Raw genomic sequence first — 18,817 nt, forward strand, 5'->3', positions numbered from 1 at the left:
TGACGTTTAAAGCAATAATGAAGCGAAAGGAACTTCATGTAAAGTCCACATTTCCGGCCGTAGTCTGTATATAAATCAGACCTACTTGACTGGAGTCCTGGGCTTTTGAAAGATACATGATGTGAATCTAGGGTGCGTAGAGAGAAGTCCGATAAATTATCTCTACGCTTTCTTCCCTTTTCAGTTTTTTTTTTTTTAAATTGTGCAAACTGTTTATCCATTATGGTAGTAATGATCGATTAGGGGCCTTTATGTATCGATTAGGGGCCTTTATGTATCGATCAGGGGTCTTTATTTGGTAAGGAGGGTCTGTTCGAGTTTTCTCCTCGCTGTTGACTTGATAATCATGCGAAGCTAACATAGCCCACGGATCACATAGCCTAGATTTACTACCATACTTAGCCTATTTACTGATTCCCACATTGTGTGGTTGATAATCCTTAATTTTTACTTTTTCTCTTATTTAAATAGACAAATTTACTTTTGTTAGTTATTATATATCTTCATTGAAGATAGTTTATCACGTGTCTTCTTATCCTTGGCCTTTATCAGGCAGCAATTATTAGAATTAGTGTCTTTTTTATGAATGAACGATGTACTTGGACCAGTATTCTAATCGTTAAAGATAAAGAAGAAACATTGAATACTACACGATAAACCTAATATAAAAAGATACAAATAAAGACATATAATTTATCTCCTTTAACAAAAACTTTACAGTTTAAAAATAGTACAGTATAAGAGTTGATTAATTATTACTACAACAGGTACACAAATCAGCAACTACCCATCATTTCATTCTAAATAAAGGTCGTAATTTAGGCGATATACATAAGTTCGACAAATGGTTGTTTTTATACAAAGTTCGTTTCTAATTTTTTTTTTTAAGTGACCCTTACTTACATCTATTTAAGCTTTCTACCATTTTGAACTTCCGCTTAGGACAATGTTTTAATCAATCCTACATAAAATATATAAATTGTAAGATATATAACTGTGATATATTGGTAAATCGTTCAAATTTCAAACCTTTATATCTCCCATCGCATTGTTCCGATATTAATGAATTCCTTACCAAATTGTAGAGAAAAGTATACTCTATAACTGATATAAATAGAGATGTTTTAGTGATAATAGTTAATGAGATATAGAAGGTTAAATTTTGGAGGTTTTAAAAACTGTTCAAATTTCAATGCTTTATATCTCTCCTCCGATTCATCAGAATTCAATGATTTCTTTACCCAAATGTAGAGAAAAGACAGCTCTATAACTGATATAAAAAGCGATGTTTTATTGATAATAGATAATGAGATATAGAAGGTTAAAGTTTAGAGGGTTTCAATTTCGTTCAAATTTCAAACCTCTATAACTCTCTTCCTATTCATCAGAATGTAATGATTTCTTTACCCAAATGTAGAGAATAGAAAGCTCTATAACTGATATAAAAAGCGATGTTTTATTGATAATAGATAATGTGATATAGAAGGTTAAAGTTTTTAGGTTTTGTAAATCGTTTATATTTCAAATTTATTAAAGTGATTTCTATCAGATTTGGTAGTTTATAAAATTTCTGGATAGCTTGGAATTAGAAAATAGAAAAAATCTAAAATTGATTTATTATCGTGACGTCACCAATTTTAGTGGTTTAGTCCCGCTACTCTCCAAACTAACTTCTGATTAATAACTTTCTTAGGAAGTTAACTGAATTAATGAAGTCGTGAATCTCTTAGAACCGGATGTCTACGAACTTTGTGAATCTTAAGTGTTCTCTCTCGCACACACAGGCATCTTGTTACTTTATTATTAATAAATAAACAGTTATCTTTCTTTATTTCTTTGTTTTTATTTATTTATTTATTTTTTTATTCAAATAATAAATTAGGTATTTATGTTAGCAATTAAATTTTAATTTTGTAATAATGCTTGTTAAATTTCATTCAATCATAATATTTATCTGGTGCTTCTGCCCTGACTGTTTAGAGTACCTTTTAAACTGTTTAGAGTACCTAATTAACTGTTTACAGTACCTTATTAACTGTTTAGTGTACCTAATTAACTGTTTAGAGTACCCAATTAACTGTTTTGAGTATGTTATTAACTGTTTAGAGTAACCAATAAACTGTTTAGAGTACCTTATTAACTGTTTACAGTACCTTATTAACTGTTTAGTGTACCTAATTAACTGTTTAGAGTAAGTTATTAACTGTTTAGAGTAACTAACTGTTTAGGGTAACCTATTAACTGTTTAGAGTAACTTATTAACTTTTTAGAGTACCTAATTAACTGTTTAGAGTGCCTAATTAACTGTTTAGAGTGCCTAATTAACTGTTTAGAGTAACCTATTAACTGTTTAGAGTAACTTATTAACTGTTTAGGGTAACTTATTAACTGTTCAGAGTACCTAATTAACTGTTTAGAGTAACTAATTAACAGTTCAGGGTAACTTAAACAGCCAGCACCGAAGATACACCAATCTTACATGTAATAATGTAAACTATATGTAATTGTTAATATGCATGAGCCCTGATTAAGTCTTAATTCCCAAAGTCAGTAGCTTGGCAAAACAATGACTGAAATTGAAAATATCCTTCCTTTCTTTTTAAAAGAGGTAAAAGATAAATGTTGACCAGGTGTTCCACATTAAAGCCCCAGTTTCCGATTGTTAAAGTAGAGCTTTTCCATGTAAGAAGAAAATTGTATATATTTCTAGGAAAACATAGTTTAGAGATCCTCTGAAGTCCTGATTATCAGGCTGTTTGTCCTGATGTTGAGCCTGATACCAAGAGCTCTTCTAGAAACAATAACCTTAGCGAAACCAGAAGTGGTCCTTAGATTAACCGTCTACAGAGAAGTGTTCTTGAGTGTGAGCTACTCTCCTGTTTGCAGGACTCCCCCCCCTGCTCTTTCTCAATCGCACACACTAACCTTTCTATTGTTTTACATCTTCTCTCCTACTCACTCACTATTCCTCTTTTTGTTGATTTCCTTTTTTATGTCGGATGTTATTGATTTTGATTTTTTATTACTGTTCTTTTCCATTATATGTACCGCTATTTTCTTGCATTGTTTGCTATTTTCTCGTGTATGAGGTTACATCATTTCTGGCCCATGTCCATTGGTCCATAACTCTTGAATGTCTTATAACTAACTTCTTACTCAGCTCTGGCATCCCAATTTTGCTCATTAGCACTGAGTGCTGGCTTCTTCTTTTTTTCTCCCTCATTTTTCCTCACACAAAGACTAGGGGAGTTTTCATCTCTTTTCCATCATCTCTTTTCTTCGTAATCATCCCGTAACTCTCAGTATGCTTTTGCCAAACTTCGGCGATCATCATCAATTCCAGTAAGCAGCAGCCTGTCTGCCAACCTCCATACATAGTTGTGAAAAGTTGGGGCATCTTTTCTTCTGAACTCACAGGTGTTTATAAGCATTTAATGGTCCAGAATTCCCTCTCATTTGTCCAGAATTGCGATATTGGACTTGTATCTTTAATTTTTGATTACGTCTTAATTATTTGCATGCATGTTTATTCCTGAACGGTTAAGGGCTTTCATTCATTAGGTCATTTCATTTCATTCATCTTTCATTCAGGTAGTTTAATCTAGTTTGGTGTGAATATTTCGAGACTTAACTTAGGTACCGTCTCGCTCTAAACTTGCTGACTTAGTAAAAAAAAAATCAATTTGTTTGCGAGGGCGGATAAAATCAAAGATATTATCCCATCCAGCCAATTCACCTGATTTCTATCAAGACAATTATTCGCCATTCATAAATCCAAACCTCTGCTCCCCCTCCCTTGGCTATGCCACTTTCATTGAGCTAAATTTTCTTTTATTCAATACAATTGGTGACGTCACAATAATAAAATTGTTCCTTGCTTATTGTTGGGAGGTTATACGCGAGCGATGTTCAGATAGTCTAGTCGTGTCGTTGATTTCTCATAGTGGCTAGTTCACGGGCTATAGTTTATACTGCAACAAAATCATGGGCAGAGATCTCTTAGTATTATGGTAAGAGTTTATTTGAAATCTTTCTGAAACTAAAAGCCGCTATCATTATGATTAAAAAATAAACTCCTTGTATCATTATTAAAAGTTTGTTCCCATTTAATGATGAAAACTAATTCGTTAAAACTTGTTTTAAATTTTAAATTAGATATTTCCAATTGCAAACTCTTTGTTATAAAAGTTGATTAAAAAGTTACTAGAGTTATTTATTGAAAAGTAGAAGTATAGCAATCCTTGCAAAGTTTCAATATATCCCCACAGAAGTTCAAAAAAAAAGTGCTCTTACTATTTGGACTGGGGCTTATTGCTGCTCTTATGATGTGCTTACAACTTAATTTCTCTTGCGACTTAGCGAACGTTCTCTAACAATTTACCTGAATCATTTAAGTATTTATGGATGTACCTCAGAGCATATTGCTGTAAGTCCTCTTTATTCTAGTACATTCCTCAATGTATGAGTGAGTATAGAGTAAAGTAAGTAAAATAATGCCTTACTTTTGTCTGGCAGGCTTTACAGGTCATGGGGAGAGCAAACAATACTTTAATATAAATTTTCATATTAACCATTAAATAAAATCCAAGGCCTAGACCAGGTAATCGAACCCACTAAACCAACAATACATCTTAGCATTGCGGGTCTTGCCTATAACCGCCAAACATACTTTACTATAAATTCCTCATATTAACCCTTAGACAAAATCCATGCCTAGACCAGGGGAATTGAACCCACTAAACCAACAATACATCTTAGCATTGCGGGTCTGGCCTATAATCGTTTGATTATTGTGGCGCCTAGATGTTTGTATATATTTACTAAATGTCTTTAAAAAAAAAAAATAATAATACCTCACAACAAGATGAAACTTTAAATTTCAATCAAGTACTTCTAGACAACCCTACTGTAACTTACAACCCCACAAAAAGCTCCGGTCGCCATATAACCACAATTGAAAGAAAAAACAAAAAAAAATTATCCGGGAAAGTCAAGTGAGTTTTCAAACCAGTTTTCTTAAAAAATAATCAAAGAAACCTCAAGAATGTACAAGTAAAGCCTATTTTTCTTGCCTAAAAGCATTATAGCTTATTACTAGTTCCTAGATACGTTATTCATATTTAACATACGTGTATATAAATAAACCTCTAAACCAGCAATACATCTTCGTTTTGCGGGTCTACGCTTTTAGTAGCTCAACTTTAGTTTTTAACCCCTATTTAATTTAGGTATTGCTGCAAACGCTGTTTCAATTATTTCGTTATTAAAATTTAATAATTTTAATTTATATAAATTTAATTTAATTTAAAATTAATTAATTAAATAAATTATTTAAATAAATTTAATTAATATTTGATATTATGTTTACATAATTTATTATAATTTTTTTTTTAGTTTAATAATTGTTTGTTTTTTAAATTTAAATTTAATTAAATAAATAAATTAATGAATTTTTTAAATAAATTTAATTAATATTTAATATTATGTTTACATAATTTATTATAATTTTTTATTTTATTTTAATAATTTGTTTGCTTTCATATTTTCTGATAAGTAGTTATTGATTCCATTCTATAAAAAGATTTGTTTTCTCCCTTGGACCGTGAACTATAATTTAGCGACGTAAATTTTCCAGACGGAAGTACCATTTAAATAATGGTATTTCTTAAAAGAAAATTAAATATTTTTAAGTTCCAAAAACGTATATACAGAAAGAAGTTCGGTGTGTCTACCCCAGATTTCTAAATAATTTAATTAAATTTGTTTATTTAGGTTTCAACAAAAACTAGCGTTTCACAATTAGTTAGACTGAAAACCATGTTTACATAGAAATAAGGAAACTTAGAAGAGAAAAAGAAGTATAATTAGTTTGCTAGATCACTTTAACAGAGTGCGCCTATTTGTGCGGGGTGACCAGTGCCTCCATTAGTGGGGCTCCTGTGGGGCAGTTACTGCTAGCAATGTTATTATTAAATTGTCAATTATATGCACTCACTTTGGATACTGGTTACCTCTAGGAATAGCCAGCCCTCTCTCTCTCCCTTCCTCCCTCCCTCCCTCCTCCTACCAACCCACCATCCCTCCACTCATCCCCCATATACTTAGTACCGATATCTGAAACTCCCTAACTCCACGAACTGATTTCCATAATATGTAAATGATGCTGGACGCAGGTGGGGGTGTTTAGTATAAAGCAAGCCTCGTTTAGAGCGGTCCTGTATATATGTACTCGTATATCCTATACATGCCGAATGTCGCATGATGCTGCATCTCTGTGGAAATACCTTTCTTTTACTCTGTGAAACCATAGTTTATATAGTGTAATTTTATGTGAAATGATTTATTTATTTTTTTAAAAAAGAAAAATAAGTATATATATATATATATATATATATATATATATAGAAATGAAGAATACGTCAACTCCATAACTCCCTTCGGAAAAATGCATTTTCCCTTGGAAAATTTTTGAACTAAACAAAAAAAGTCTGGTGGATTATATAACTGCCAATGCTGGGATTGTTAAGTTCTTGTTAATTAAGTTCAAGTTATATGAGATTTTTAGATTCCGGAAGAGTTATTCAGGCGGGCTTAACGTCCAATTGCCAAATTAAGTGTTGTGGACGGAGGCGTCTAACAAACATACTTTACTACAAAGTTCTAATATTAATCATTAAATAAAATCCAAGGCCTAGAACAGGAGAATTGAACCCACTAAACCAACAATACATCTTAGCATTGCGGGTCTAGCCTATAACCGCCTAACATACTCTACTACAAATTTCTCATATTAAATATTAAATAAAATCTAAGACCTCTATAGACCGGGGGAATCGACCCCACTAAACCAACAATACATCTTAGCATTGCGGGTCTAGCCTATAACCGCCTAACATACTTTACTATAAATTTCTCATATTAAACCTTTAAATAAAATCCAAGGCCTAAAACCGGGGGAATCGAACCCACTAAACCAACAATACTTCTTAGCATTTCGGGTCTAGCATTATATAACCGCTCGGCTACCGTGGTGCCCACTTGTAGCCAGTATGGTTGTATCATCTGCATATGTGCAGAGTAGTTGTGGAGGGATGCGTATGTTTTATGTGTATACTGTGTAGAGCAACAAGTATACGTACAATCCTCTGCAGCATCCCGCCTTCAATGAGGAGTAAGAGATTACTTTAAAAAGGTATCAAAGATTCAGATAATTAGAAAAAAGTCAGTTAGCATTTTCCAGGAATTCCTTAACCTTTATTACTAATCCTTGTACCAGGGGATAATCCTAATAAATTCCTTTAACATATCCAGGAGGACAAGAAGTAAGATTTTATGTACAAGATATATACACGGAGGTTAAAAAAGTCCTGCAGCAATATTCATTGAATTAATTAAGTCCATAAAAATAAAAAAAAAAAAGGGGAAGATATGTTGTTATTTTAAGTGAGAAAGCTCGCAGCAGGTTCACGTATTGGCGGTGAGGGGTGAAGTGGGGGGGGGCTGATACGCGACTAGATAGGCCAATCATAACTACCTGCGTTTACGTTTTAATATTATCACGTAGCAGCTCACTGGTCAGTGTACACTTTAAATATTTATTAAGGTAGGGCCCTATTTCGCCAGCTATTACTGCACCTGGCAAAACTATTAACTAAAAAAAACTATTTTTAGGACTGTAATTTATATTATTATACCTTCTGGAGAGATATGTTTTTTCTTATGTGGCCATTATTTTTAATAATAACTGGTAGCAGGCAATAATATAATACCAGTTAGGTAAGCATGTTCAAACAGGTTTTATTATTATTATTACTTCTTTTTTTATTATTATCAATTTTAGGTCGTATTCATTTTCTTTTATCAATGTAATCAATCAAATTAGATAAATATTGCCTTAAAGTGATATTAAGTGGTATTTTTTGTAATTATTTTTTATTATTTTTTTGGGGGGGGCGATTAGTTGAATATAGAGATTGTCATCTTAAATTTAATTTCTTCCATTACTCTTCAACATCTTCTTCTTTAAAGTCCACTTGTAATCTACAATCCTGATACCAGTATTTGCTTGGAAGTGTAAAATGTTAAAAAGTTTTGTCACCTTAATAAAATTTATTATCTCCATGTTGAAATTCAGTTTCCAACGCTAACCACTTTCCTGTTATGTGTGCAATTATTATTTACACATTGTTAAAATTACGTGTATATAAATTTATAAATATTATTTTAATCACCTTTCTGCCAAAAAAATTAACTTACGTCACTTTTTGGTAGAAAGTTGTTATCAGAACATTCCATTTAAAAAAATGTCAATTTTAATTGTAATATACGGACATTAAATTAAACCATGTGTATAATTTTTGCGTCCTAAGCGCTTTCTGTTGGTCACTAACAGTAGTTAGTAATAACTTCAGTAACTCTCCACAGGTAGCGCTGTATACTCCTTTCTTTTAGTTAGGGCTTTTTACGCTCGTTTATTGAAAAATGTTATTTCTTATTTTTTAAAAGGAAATAGAATAAAACTTCTAAAGAAATGAAGAATTAAGTACCATCATCAGACCCAACAATAACTTTAAAACAAACTTCGTTGACTCTTTGCATGTTAGCCTTTACTTTTAAATTCCGTCCCCCACGAGAAATTCAACTAACGGTCACTTAAGGAAAAGATAGATGTGACGTCATTCCTGTTAAAGATTACGTCAATGTAATTCACGATCTCATCACTTGTATTAAATTTATTAAGAATTAAATATGACAGTAAAATTTTCAAATTTTCCAGTATCCGGTTGAGAGCGGAAGTAAAACATTTGTTGGGAGAGAGAGAATTAGCTTCAATAAATCTTACAAAATATCAACAACAAACAAAAAAATATTCGTACCAATTAACAAAAATTTTTATTAGACAATACTTTTGCTTGCTTCCATATTACGTCATAAATCGATTCTAGTAATCGATCTTTGTTAAGTTTTATTAACCAATTTATTAACCAATCTTCCGTTTTATTGTACCACTTATCACCTGTATATACTTGCAAATTCTGTAAGTCTATGTTTATTGAATTCAATACCGCATAACATCTGGTGCCTTTATGGTGAACGGACAACTGCAAAAAAATAAGAATAAAAAAAAATATATATTATATTTGACATAAAATGTATTTAAAATAAATAAATTATGATAAAATGTTTTCTGAGAATAATTCGATTAAAAGGGTAATTCGAGTCGTCCGGGGGATTTGGTTTTTCGCTAAAATGGATTGGTTATCTATTTAAGAGTAACAATAATATGTTACTATTATTTTATTTATTTATTTTTTCACTTAATCAGCCATATTTACAACTGCAACAAATGTTGAATCAAGTAAATTTGATGGTACTAGTTAAATTCACATGTAAGTCGTGATAAGAGTAATCACCCATTGGTGAAACTCTTTCTCGGTGGATATTTACATCAATAGGTCCCTAGGCCACTTCCGCTTCAAACGTCGAGGAGGATTGTCTGGAAGGAGAGTTGTTGTACAAGAGGATTAGGATGGAGAGATCTAGTAGGCTGTGAAAATTGCGGTAGCGTGACTTTATTAGATCGCTGACTAAAGGGATGTGAAGGTCAGTGTGTATGGTAAGGTTAGAAATATAGTAAGGAGCATTTAGGATTTTCTGTAGGATATTAAGACTGTATTGTCTGCAAGCGTTTTGGAGTTGGAGAGAGTTTGGTTGAGCCCCACACTCCAGCTCCGTATGTCCATGTAACAGTGTCTTGTAAATGGTCAGTTTGTGATTTAAGTCGAGTTTGGATCTGCGGTCAAGTAGTCTACTAAGTAGCTTGTAGCGCGTCTGTTCACGTCTTGTCGTTTCAGTCGAGTGTGTGGGGTTCCACGTGAGTCTCTTGTCAATGTACAGTCAATAAGTATCGTTCTACGTCAGCTGGAGGAATCGTTACACCGTTCAGTTGAACTGGTGGACTCGCAGATTTTCGTAATGTAAAAGTAATGTTTACTGAATTTTGTTCATTTATTTTTATTTTCCATTTTCCGGAACCAGGTTTCGAGAAGCTTTAAGTGAGTTTGAATATTCTGAGTGGCTTGGACCGGATCGGAGTGGGATGAAAGTGTAGCAGTATCGTCGGCGAATATTGAAACTATTAATTGTGAAAAAAAGTTGGCGTACCGGAAGTATGATTTTACTGTAACTTATGTAGTTTGTAGCGATTTTTTTTTTTTTGTTTTTGTTTTGCCGGAAATGGTGCGTATATATTGTGAAGTTCAACAAAATTTAATCACGTAGACTGCGTTCAGAGGGAAGTCACGTGGTGTTCAACTGTGTCGAAGCAAAGGAAGCAAAAAAAAAAAAAAGGATAAACAAAATCAACTTGCCTGCAACGTAACACTATCTTCAGGCGCTGTAATCCTAAGACTACGTCTGAACACACCGGCTACTACGCATTTCCTATAGGCTAGGCGAAACTCAGTCAATCCTAGGCTTGTAGAAATTAAGGCCATATAATCTCCTTGAATATCTATTGTAGCATTTCCAGTTCTGTGTATGGTTGATAAATCGGAGAATACGCCAGCGTCACAATGCAATCCGTTCTTGTTTATACTGGGTAAGGTAATTCGTGAATAGTTATCAGTTTTGATTAGTGCACTTATACTGTCTAATAGTAGGTCAATTGAATACGAAACATCTTCCGCTATGGTCGTATAACTTCCTGTAAAACAGAAACATAAGGTAACTAGTAATAGTACCATGTTTACTGAATTAAAAAATTTGATCTTATTTGACTGCTTTATGGGGTTTGATATTGCAAATCTTATCACATTGTTATTAGTTCTTATCTTAATTGATTTTATACACTTGTAATTAATTAATTATATTATATTGAACTTCTGTACCGTAGAATTATACCACTCACCACGACTTGCTCTGTCAAAAGGATTTCTAATTCTTACGTAGACTTCAAACGTCCAACCATATTTACCCCTAAAATATGGTTAGGTTGGCAGTACTGGTTTGATAGCTTTGATTGTATCCATTATAGCATGCAAGTTTATCACATCCCTGACGGAAATAACCAAATTTGTGGGGAGGGGGGGTCATCCGCGAACAGGAAACAAAAGTGAAGTCGAAATCTCAACATCAAAACGCATTTGTCAGGATACATTTCCAACCCTCTTTGCACGTCAGTGAAAACTAGGGAAAAACATTACTGGACTTGAGGCGCTACGGTTGCCGAGCCGTTATAGGCTAGACCCGCAATGCTAAGATGTATTGTTGGTTTAGTGGGTTCGATTCCCCCGGTCTAGGCCTTGGATTTTATTTAATGGTTAATATGAGTTTACAGTAAAGTAAGTTTGCTAGTCGCCTCCTTCCACAACACCTAATTGGTAGTTGGACGTAAAGCCCCGCCTGAAAAAATAGGCAATTACTTTTTTTTTACTTTTTACATTACTGGACTTTTAGAAAATATAAAGGTTCTATTTTAATTACAAAGACTTGCCGATAAAAGATAACTGACAGATAACAATGATGGGATTGGCCTCAGTTTTTAATGTTAACTGAATCTCCAAACGCGGAGATCCCCGAGGCTCGAAACCAGTTACTGGCCCTTAGATTTTCTCTCTTTGTAGTAGCTTCTTACAGCTCACTGCAATGACAATGGACAGTGTTGTCTGTAACGAGAAAACACTGTCCGGAGGCTGTTCCCAAAATCTCCAATAATCTCAAAATGTTGACGCGCCTTAAATAAAAATAATAATAAAATTATAATAATTTTATTTAATTTTAATAATAATTATTATATTAAAATAATAATTTTATCGACTGAAGTTATAAATACACCTAGTAATTAATATTTTAATCGAACGGTAAAAAAAAAAAAATAATCCAGTTTTAATAGTATGAAATGGGAACAAGTATAAATTGCATTCATAACACTTAATTGGTAGTTATATTAAGTATTTATATATTTTTATATCTATCTAGTAACCACTGGCTTTGTCACCTTTATTAAACAAGTCAGCTGATACCTATTGCGATATGGAAGTATATGTTTATAATGTTATAAGTGTGTTTCATCTGGAAGAAAATATTAAGTTTTTTTTTTTTTTTTAATAAGAAGGTAAATTAATATAATAAGATCGTCAGCTTATCGCACCTGTTACCATATAATTAACATATTCTGACAAATTATTTAAAAAAATGTTCGTTTTTTTTTTAATTTATTTAATAACTGATAATTTGCAAAGTTTATAGAGTTAATATAAAATTTACACGTATAAACTTGGACTTGTTAATAAATTATGGTTACAATTAAAATGTTAAGGGTTATAAAACAGCTAGTAAGCGTGGTTAGTTTATCAGGGTAGACTGTAGACGGCGTGACTCATCAGCTGTTTTATTTAAGATTAAAAGAACTTCTCTTAATAGAAGAAAATAAATAAATAATTTTTTGCTGGTTCCGGAAATTATTGCCATATCGTCTAGTTTACGATATCGAATTTTGTACCGGAAATGGTTCGTAAATGCTAGTTTTTAGCAAACATTTTGTGTGTGTGTGTGTGTGTGTGTGTGTGTGTGTGTGTGTGTGTGTGTGAGTGAAAAAAACAAAAAAATAATGCAAAAAATCGCATGTGAAAGCTGAAATCACAATTTTTGATTAGTGTTCCACCAGGGGAACTTATCGATCAAAATCTCTCGGACCGGTAGTCTGGTATCTTTTGGTAATCAATTCATTAGCTTACATTAGTTTAGATAGCTCTAATCGATTTTTTTTTTTTTTTTTTTTATCAAAAACTTATTGCCGCTTCCATGTGAAATATCAAAATCTTAGCTTTCAATAAGTTTGTAATACGTTTCTAAGTTACGAGGTGGACATATACGTGGAGAATGAGATTTGAGTGAGGAGGAGGAGTGGGAGACCAATTTGTAAAAACCACTTTTTGCTATTCAGGAGGCCTTAAAGTGGATATATCTGATTGAAATCTCATTTCATTCTGATAAGGCTACATTCTATTCGATGCCTATTCATATTTTTATTTTTTATTTTTTTGTAAAAATTTGTGGGTTTTTTTTTAGTAAATTGTGTAAGCTTGAACGTGCTCCATATTGTAAGATTTATGAATGAATATTTCATTTTATTGTTTAATAAAAAACAATCATTTTTTTTTGTAACGTAATTGATTCAGCTTGTTTTTTTTGTAACGTAATTGATTCAGCTTGTTTTTTTTTGTAACGTAATTGATTCAACTTCTTTTTTTTGTAACGTAATTGATTCAGCTTGTTTTTTGATTATTTTTTTTTTGTAACGTAATTGATTCAGCTTGTTTTTTTTTGTAACGTAATTGATTCAACTTCTTTTTTTTGTAACGTAATTGATTCAGCTTGTTTTTTGATTATTTTTTTTTGTAACGTAATTGATTCAGCTTGTTTTTTTTTGTAACGTAATTGATTCAACTTCTTTTTTTTTTGTAACGTAATTGATTCAGCTTGTTTTTTTTTGTAACGTAATTGATTCAGCTTGTTTTTTTTTGTAACGTAATTGATTCAACTTCTTTTTTTTGTAACGTAATTGATTCAGCTTGTTTTTTGATTATTTTTTTTTTGTAACGTAATTGATTCAGCTTGTTTTTTTTTGTAACGTAATTGATTCAACTTCTTTTTTTTTGTAACGTAATTGATTCAACTTCATTTTTTTTGTAACGTAATTGATTCAGCTTGTTTTTTGATTATTTTTTTTGTAACTTAATTGATTCAGCTAGGTTCCTTTTTATGAAAGTGGCGTTTTATAAAAAAAAAAAAAAAAAGAGGATAAATTATTAACTAAATTACCATATTTTTTTTACAAACAATCTTTGTTTGTTTACGAGAAAAAGTTGTTCGCTAAAAAAGTTAAATAATGTTCAACGTATTTTTTCATTTATTTTACAATTGCTAAAAATAATTTTTTTAAATATTCAATAGGAGCCCATTAGTAGTCAATGGACGTTTTCTTTTGTTTTTTATATTTAATATTAGCGTCAAATGCAAATTGGCTAGCCACATAACTTTGGTAGGCTAAAGTGGCGCACCAGTTGTTGTATTGCTGAAAACAAAACCAATGTTGGTGTTGTTAGTTTGGTACTGGTACCAAGCAACATCAGTTTGGTACAACCATTCGGTGCTGAATATGGTCATGCCACGATCAAATACTATCCGCATCACTGTCAGGTATGTATGTTTCTATTTACTATTACACTTAACATTACCCTATTATTGAGAACCCCTAAACCGGAAGTCTTGGAAGTCTCTTACTTCCTGTTAATATAAAATTTCCTATTTCAACTTTTCGCCGAAAATGTTGGTTTTGTAGACTCCTGAATCAAAAAGCAGCTCTTTCTTCCAAAAGTCCTTCTGAAAAAATTTTCTGTTCAAAAAAAAAAGGTAGTTTTAGACAAACACTACTACAATGTGGATATGAGATGTGACTTTTGAGGCCATTTCCGAGGAAATCCCCTCCCAAAAAAAAAATGAGAACAACACTTTTATTTCTAGAAATGAGTGATCCTCCTGGTAGCCCCCCCCTCGCAATCTAAATATAAAGTTTTTGCCTCCACAATATCCATTTGTTGAAATATTTTGTTTCGAACACAAATAACGTTTTCAAAAAGCCACTTTTTGGATTTCATGGTATCGGAAAATGGTTATTTCCGGTTTAGAACTCGAAAACAGAAATTTTATTTGATCAAAATAGAAAAAAAAAAGTACTTTTAAAATACAATATTATGTTGAGCGGAAATGCTATTTTATTTAATAGATATTTTAATTTATTTTCAGCGATTTTGGGGCGGGGGAATATGGTACTTTTCTGGATAATGAACATTCAAAACAATCAAATTTAGAAACAATAAATGGCAAAAAAAAAGGGAAGGGATTAGCTATGCGGTTAGCGTACTGGACTGCCACGCGGAGGTCCCGGGTTCGAATCCAGCTGCTAACCTCTTAGATTTTCTCTTCCTAGGAGCTTCTTACAGCTTCAGCTGTCCGGTGAAGTACAGTGTTGTCTAACGAGAGAACACTGTCCGGTGGCCGGCAGTGCACTGAAAAAAGCTCCGGGCGCCAATAACCTTAGATGTTGACGCGCCTTAAATTATTAAAAATAAAAATAAATAGCAAAAAAAATAAGGATGGGATTAGCTCAGTGATTAGTACAATATATCAGGATTCCAGGATTCCAACGCAAAGCTCCTAGATTCGAATCCAGCAGCTGGCCTTTAGATTTTCTGTTCTAGAAGCTGCTTACAGTTCAATCACCGGACCTTGTTGTCTGTAACGATAGAACAGGCCAGCAATGCACTGAAAAAAGCTCCGGGTTCCAATTACATCAGAAGTTGACGCTCCTTTAAAAAAAATAAAATAAAAAATAATAGCAAAAACTATATTATTCGTAACTTTTGAATAAATTTATAAAACTATTGGCCAAATTTATATTTGCAAATAACTTAATATTACTTAATGAAGTTGCCAAGCAACCCACTATTGATGAACAAAATATAAAAGCAATACTATTGGATCAGTGCAAAATTTGGTCGTCATCAATCATCAATGAAAAACATGGTATTCCCGTAAAAACACTATTTAGCGTAATATTAAATTTTATTTACTCGTACTGTTCAAATTTTTGTTGAAATCAATGATACTGGGTTATAATAGATTTGAATAGAATAGGGGCATTCCCATTGTTTTGTTGACAGTAGAGTTGTTTTACGAAGTTGATAAAAGGTAACATGTTCGGTTCGATATTCATAAAGATGGTGTGGTAGGAACTACTGAAAGTTATGTGTTTTTGTTCAGTTTAATTTGCACAAATATTGGTACAGTAAAAAAAATTGAAAAAGTCTCTGTGTGTGCGTATGTTTGTTCAGTGTAAGTGTTAAGAATTTGGCCTGCTTCACCAAAACTTCTGATGAGATGTAAATCAGCTGTTGATTTTTGTTGAACGATTATCCGTTAAAAGTGTTTGTAATAATATGGCAGAAAACCAAGGGATGATAAAATACCAATGTTTTAAAAAATAAAACAATGATTATTTACTTAACTGGGGAGTATTCGACTGAAATAGAGTCTTAAAAAATGATGTAAAATGTAAAACTTGCGAATTCTTACCACTAGATAGCATGGTTGGAACTTATAAAACTTGCAAATTATTACCACTAGATAGCATTGCGTGTAAATTCTGAATAATAACTCAAAAATGGAATATTGCAGGAAGTTTAAATTCTTTACTTTGACGATATCACCGATGGAAGTGACAATAAGTGCATTTTAAGTAGATAAACAAATTTTCTTTTTTTTGGGGGGGGCGGTTTAGAAAAATGTTAAGAAAAAGATTTTCTTTAACTTCGTTCGTTTTTATTTCAAACGCGTTTATTTGAATTATTATTCGATAAAAAATAGTTTGAGAGCATTCAGAAGTATTGTTGTGAGAGGAAGGAAGTCGTAAGAGTGTTCACAAGATTTTTTAAAAATTTTCTCGAACAGACAAACTTATTGTTCTTTTTTTTTGTGTTTTACAGCGGAGCGGATGTAGCTGGTGATGAAAAGAGAGAGGGCGAGATGTCCAGCTGCCAGAACAGGCGGAAGTTCTCGTCTCCCGCCTCTCTACTGTCGCCGCCCTTACCACCTCCGGCCGCCCAGGCACAGCCAAGACGATTCTCCAATGTTGGCATCACTGCTAGAAAGTTCTCACAGACACTCGGCTGGGGTGGCAAAGTTGGTGCTGAACTTACCGCTGAAATTGTCGACCAAGGACGGGCGCTCTGTGCACAGTACATTAGATCCAGGTAGAAGGAAGTTTGAAAAGTGAAAAAATAAAATATTACGGAATACTAATATGACGTAATACTTTTTTTAAAAAAAAAAATCGATTTCATACAAAAAAAATTAAATAAAAATTGTTATAAGAATCACAGTATACACGTCATACATCCCTCCACACTGCGCAGTGTGTAGTTCAATCTCGTATCATTTATCATATTAATTATTTTTCTAGGCTTAAGAGAACTGGCATATTTTCAAAGAAATGCGGCCTTCAGAGACTCCGGAGTGCCGCCACATTACCTGGAGGATTCGTGGTAAGACAAGTCCTGCCCGAGTTGATCAGTATTGGCGCTGAATTGGAAAGGTTACATCCAAAAGTTGGTATTGAGTTTATATACATATAGATAACTAAAAAATTAAGTGTACAGTAACCTTAATCCCGTGGCTGCAGTCGATGATCTGAAACGTCGAATAACTTTAGCCTGCCTAAATCTTGACTTCGCCACCATAAGTTGCAGAAATTTGCAACAAGCAAAGCGTGGGAGTCCAAGAGTTTTAGCTTGCCTATCCGTTGATTGTGTCCAGTTTGAACAGATTCTTTAAAAAAAAAATGACGTAATTTTGACAATAAACTGAAATTTGTTTTTCATATTTTAAATTACCATAACGTTTGAAAAACTTAACCGATTTCAAAAAAAAATTTTTTTGTTTTTTTTAGGAGCTCAAATACTATAGAAATATGCAAAAAATAAAAAATAAATAACGTTCTATTTGAAAAACAAAAGTTGGATGCTGTATCTCTAGATACAGGGGTTTAAAAAAATGGGTCAATCACTGAAAATAAACTAGACTAAAAATGATTAAATACTTATTTTTTATTTTTTCGAAATTTCCCGCCGTTTAAAAAAAAGTGGGTGGAGCATATAACTCTGGGGTATATAGGATTAAAATCAAATTTTCTTAAAAGCAACGAACTAAATTCACACTTTTTTTTCCAGGTTTACACTGGAGTAGGACGCCAGATTTCTAGTCTTCCAGGAGGCGCAGCCTCTTCGGAAAAAGCCTTAGCCAGTGCACTTACCTGTGTATCCAAGGAGCTAACCCGTGGACAGGTAACATGGGCGAGAGTAGTTTCACTGTTCGCAGTAGCCGGCGGATTGGCAGTCGATTGCGTTCGATCAGGTCATCCAGAATATATTTATTCAATTGTTGAAGCAATGGCTACGTCGATAGAAAATGATCTGGCAACATGGATTGCTGAAAACGGCGGTTGGGTAAGTAAGGTTTTTATTGTTATAAATTCTTTGAAAACAAAGCGACTCTTAAAAAAATGTGCAAATTTGAAATATATTTTATCTGTTATCGTTAAATAATAGGCCCATTATTGTTTACTAAATTTAGTGTTGAAATTTCAAACTTAATCACTCATTCGTGCACTATTACTATGTATTTATTAGTAAGTTCTCATTTTTACATTTATCATGCAAACAAAATGACGTAATCAAAACTTAATTTATTTAAATTCAGTTTTAATAAATAATTAAATGTAATATTAATAGTTAACAATTTTTTTTAAATATGTATTTTAAATTTTAGACACCCCTGTTTACCTGTTTTGTAACCCATCAGTAACCTTCTTCATGAGTAACACACCGGTCTTTCATCACGATGCTTAGAGTGCATTCGCGAAGATTGTTTTATGTGTAAAATACTTCTTCTAAGAATTAATTCCAGAAAACTAATGGATAACTTACTTAAAACTTAATAGTATTAGTAATATTAACTAACCAACAGCTAAATAGCTTACTATGCCAGTTACAAACACGATTTATTGTAAGTACTATTAACTTTATAAAAACTAATTAAAAAAAAAATTAAATGAAATATGTTTAGCTTTTTTTTTCCAGTTTTTTTACATTTCTAAAACTCAAGTTAATCTAATATTTTTGAATTCAGTAACCTATGTAACCTGAGTAGATTTTTAAAGGTGTTGCCTTTGTCAAAGTTTAGTTTTAATCTCCTGAAT

The 18,817-nt window shown here is 32.4% G+C and overlaps 2 protein-coding genes across 4 annotated transcripts in view; one reads left to right on the forward strand and one right to left on the reverse strand.

Annotated features, from left to right (window-relative positions):
- The window catches only part of LOC141459658 (bcl-2-related ovarian killer protein-like), a 111,581-nt gene that overhangs the window by 91,728 nt on the left and 1,036 nt on the right, over positions 1–18,817 (forward strand). For 2 of the 3 annotated variants that reach the window (XM_074138961.1, XM_074138962.1), the window contains 3 exons: positions 16,548–16,814; positions 17,024–17,168; positions 17,790–18,065. In XM_074138961.1, coding sequence (XP_073995062.1) covers positions 16,588–16,814; positions 17,024–17,168; positions 17,790–18,065 — 648 coding nt within the window. In that variant the 5' untranslated portion in view covers positions 16,548–16,587. Of the gene's footprint in view, positions 1–3,907; positions 4,011–16,547; positions 16,815–17,023; positions 17,169–17,789; positions 18,066–18,817 lie in introns of those variants that run through there. The other variant, XM_074138960.1, reaches the window with a different exon arrangement.
- On the reverse strand, positions 8,874–10,805 carry LOC141459759 (uncharacterized). Its single transcript, XM_074139167.1, has 2 exons — positions 10,371–10,805; positions 8,874–9,101 (listed from the first exon to the last, which is right to left on the reverse strand). Exons 1-2 carry the CDS (start codon positions 10,743–10,745, stop codon positions 8,880–8,882), a joined length of 597 nt encoding a protein of 198 aa, XP_073995268.1. The 5' UTR covers positions 10,746–10,805; the 3' UTR covers positions 8,874–8,879.

This window comes from Rhodnius prolixus, unplaced genomic scaffold, assembly GCF_049639745.1.
Source record: "Rhodnius prolixus isolate KJV_2025 unplaced genomic scaffold, Rpr scaffold_17, whole genome shotgun sequence".
NCBI classification, from domain to species: Eukaryota; Metazoa; Arthropoda; class Insecta; order Hemiptera; family Reduviidae; genus Rhodnius; species Rhodnius prolixus.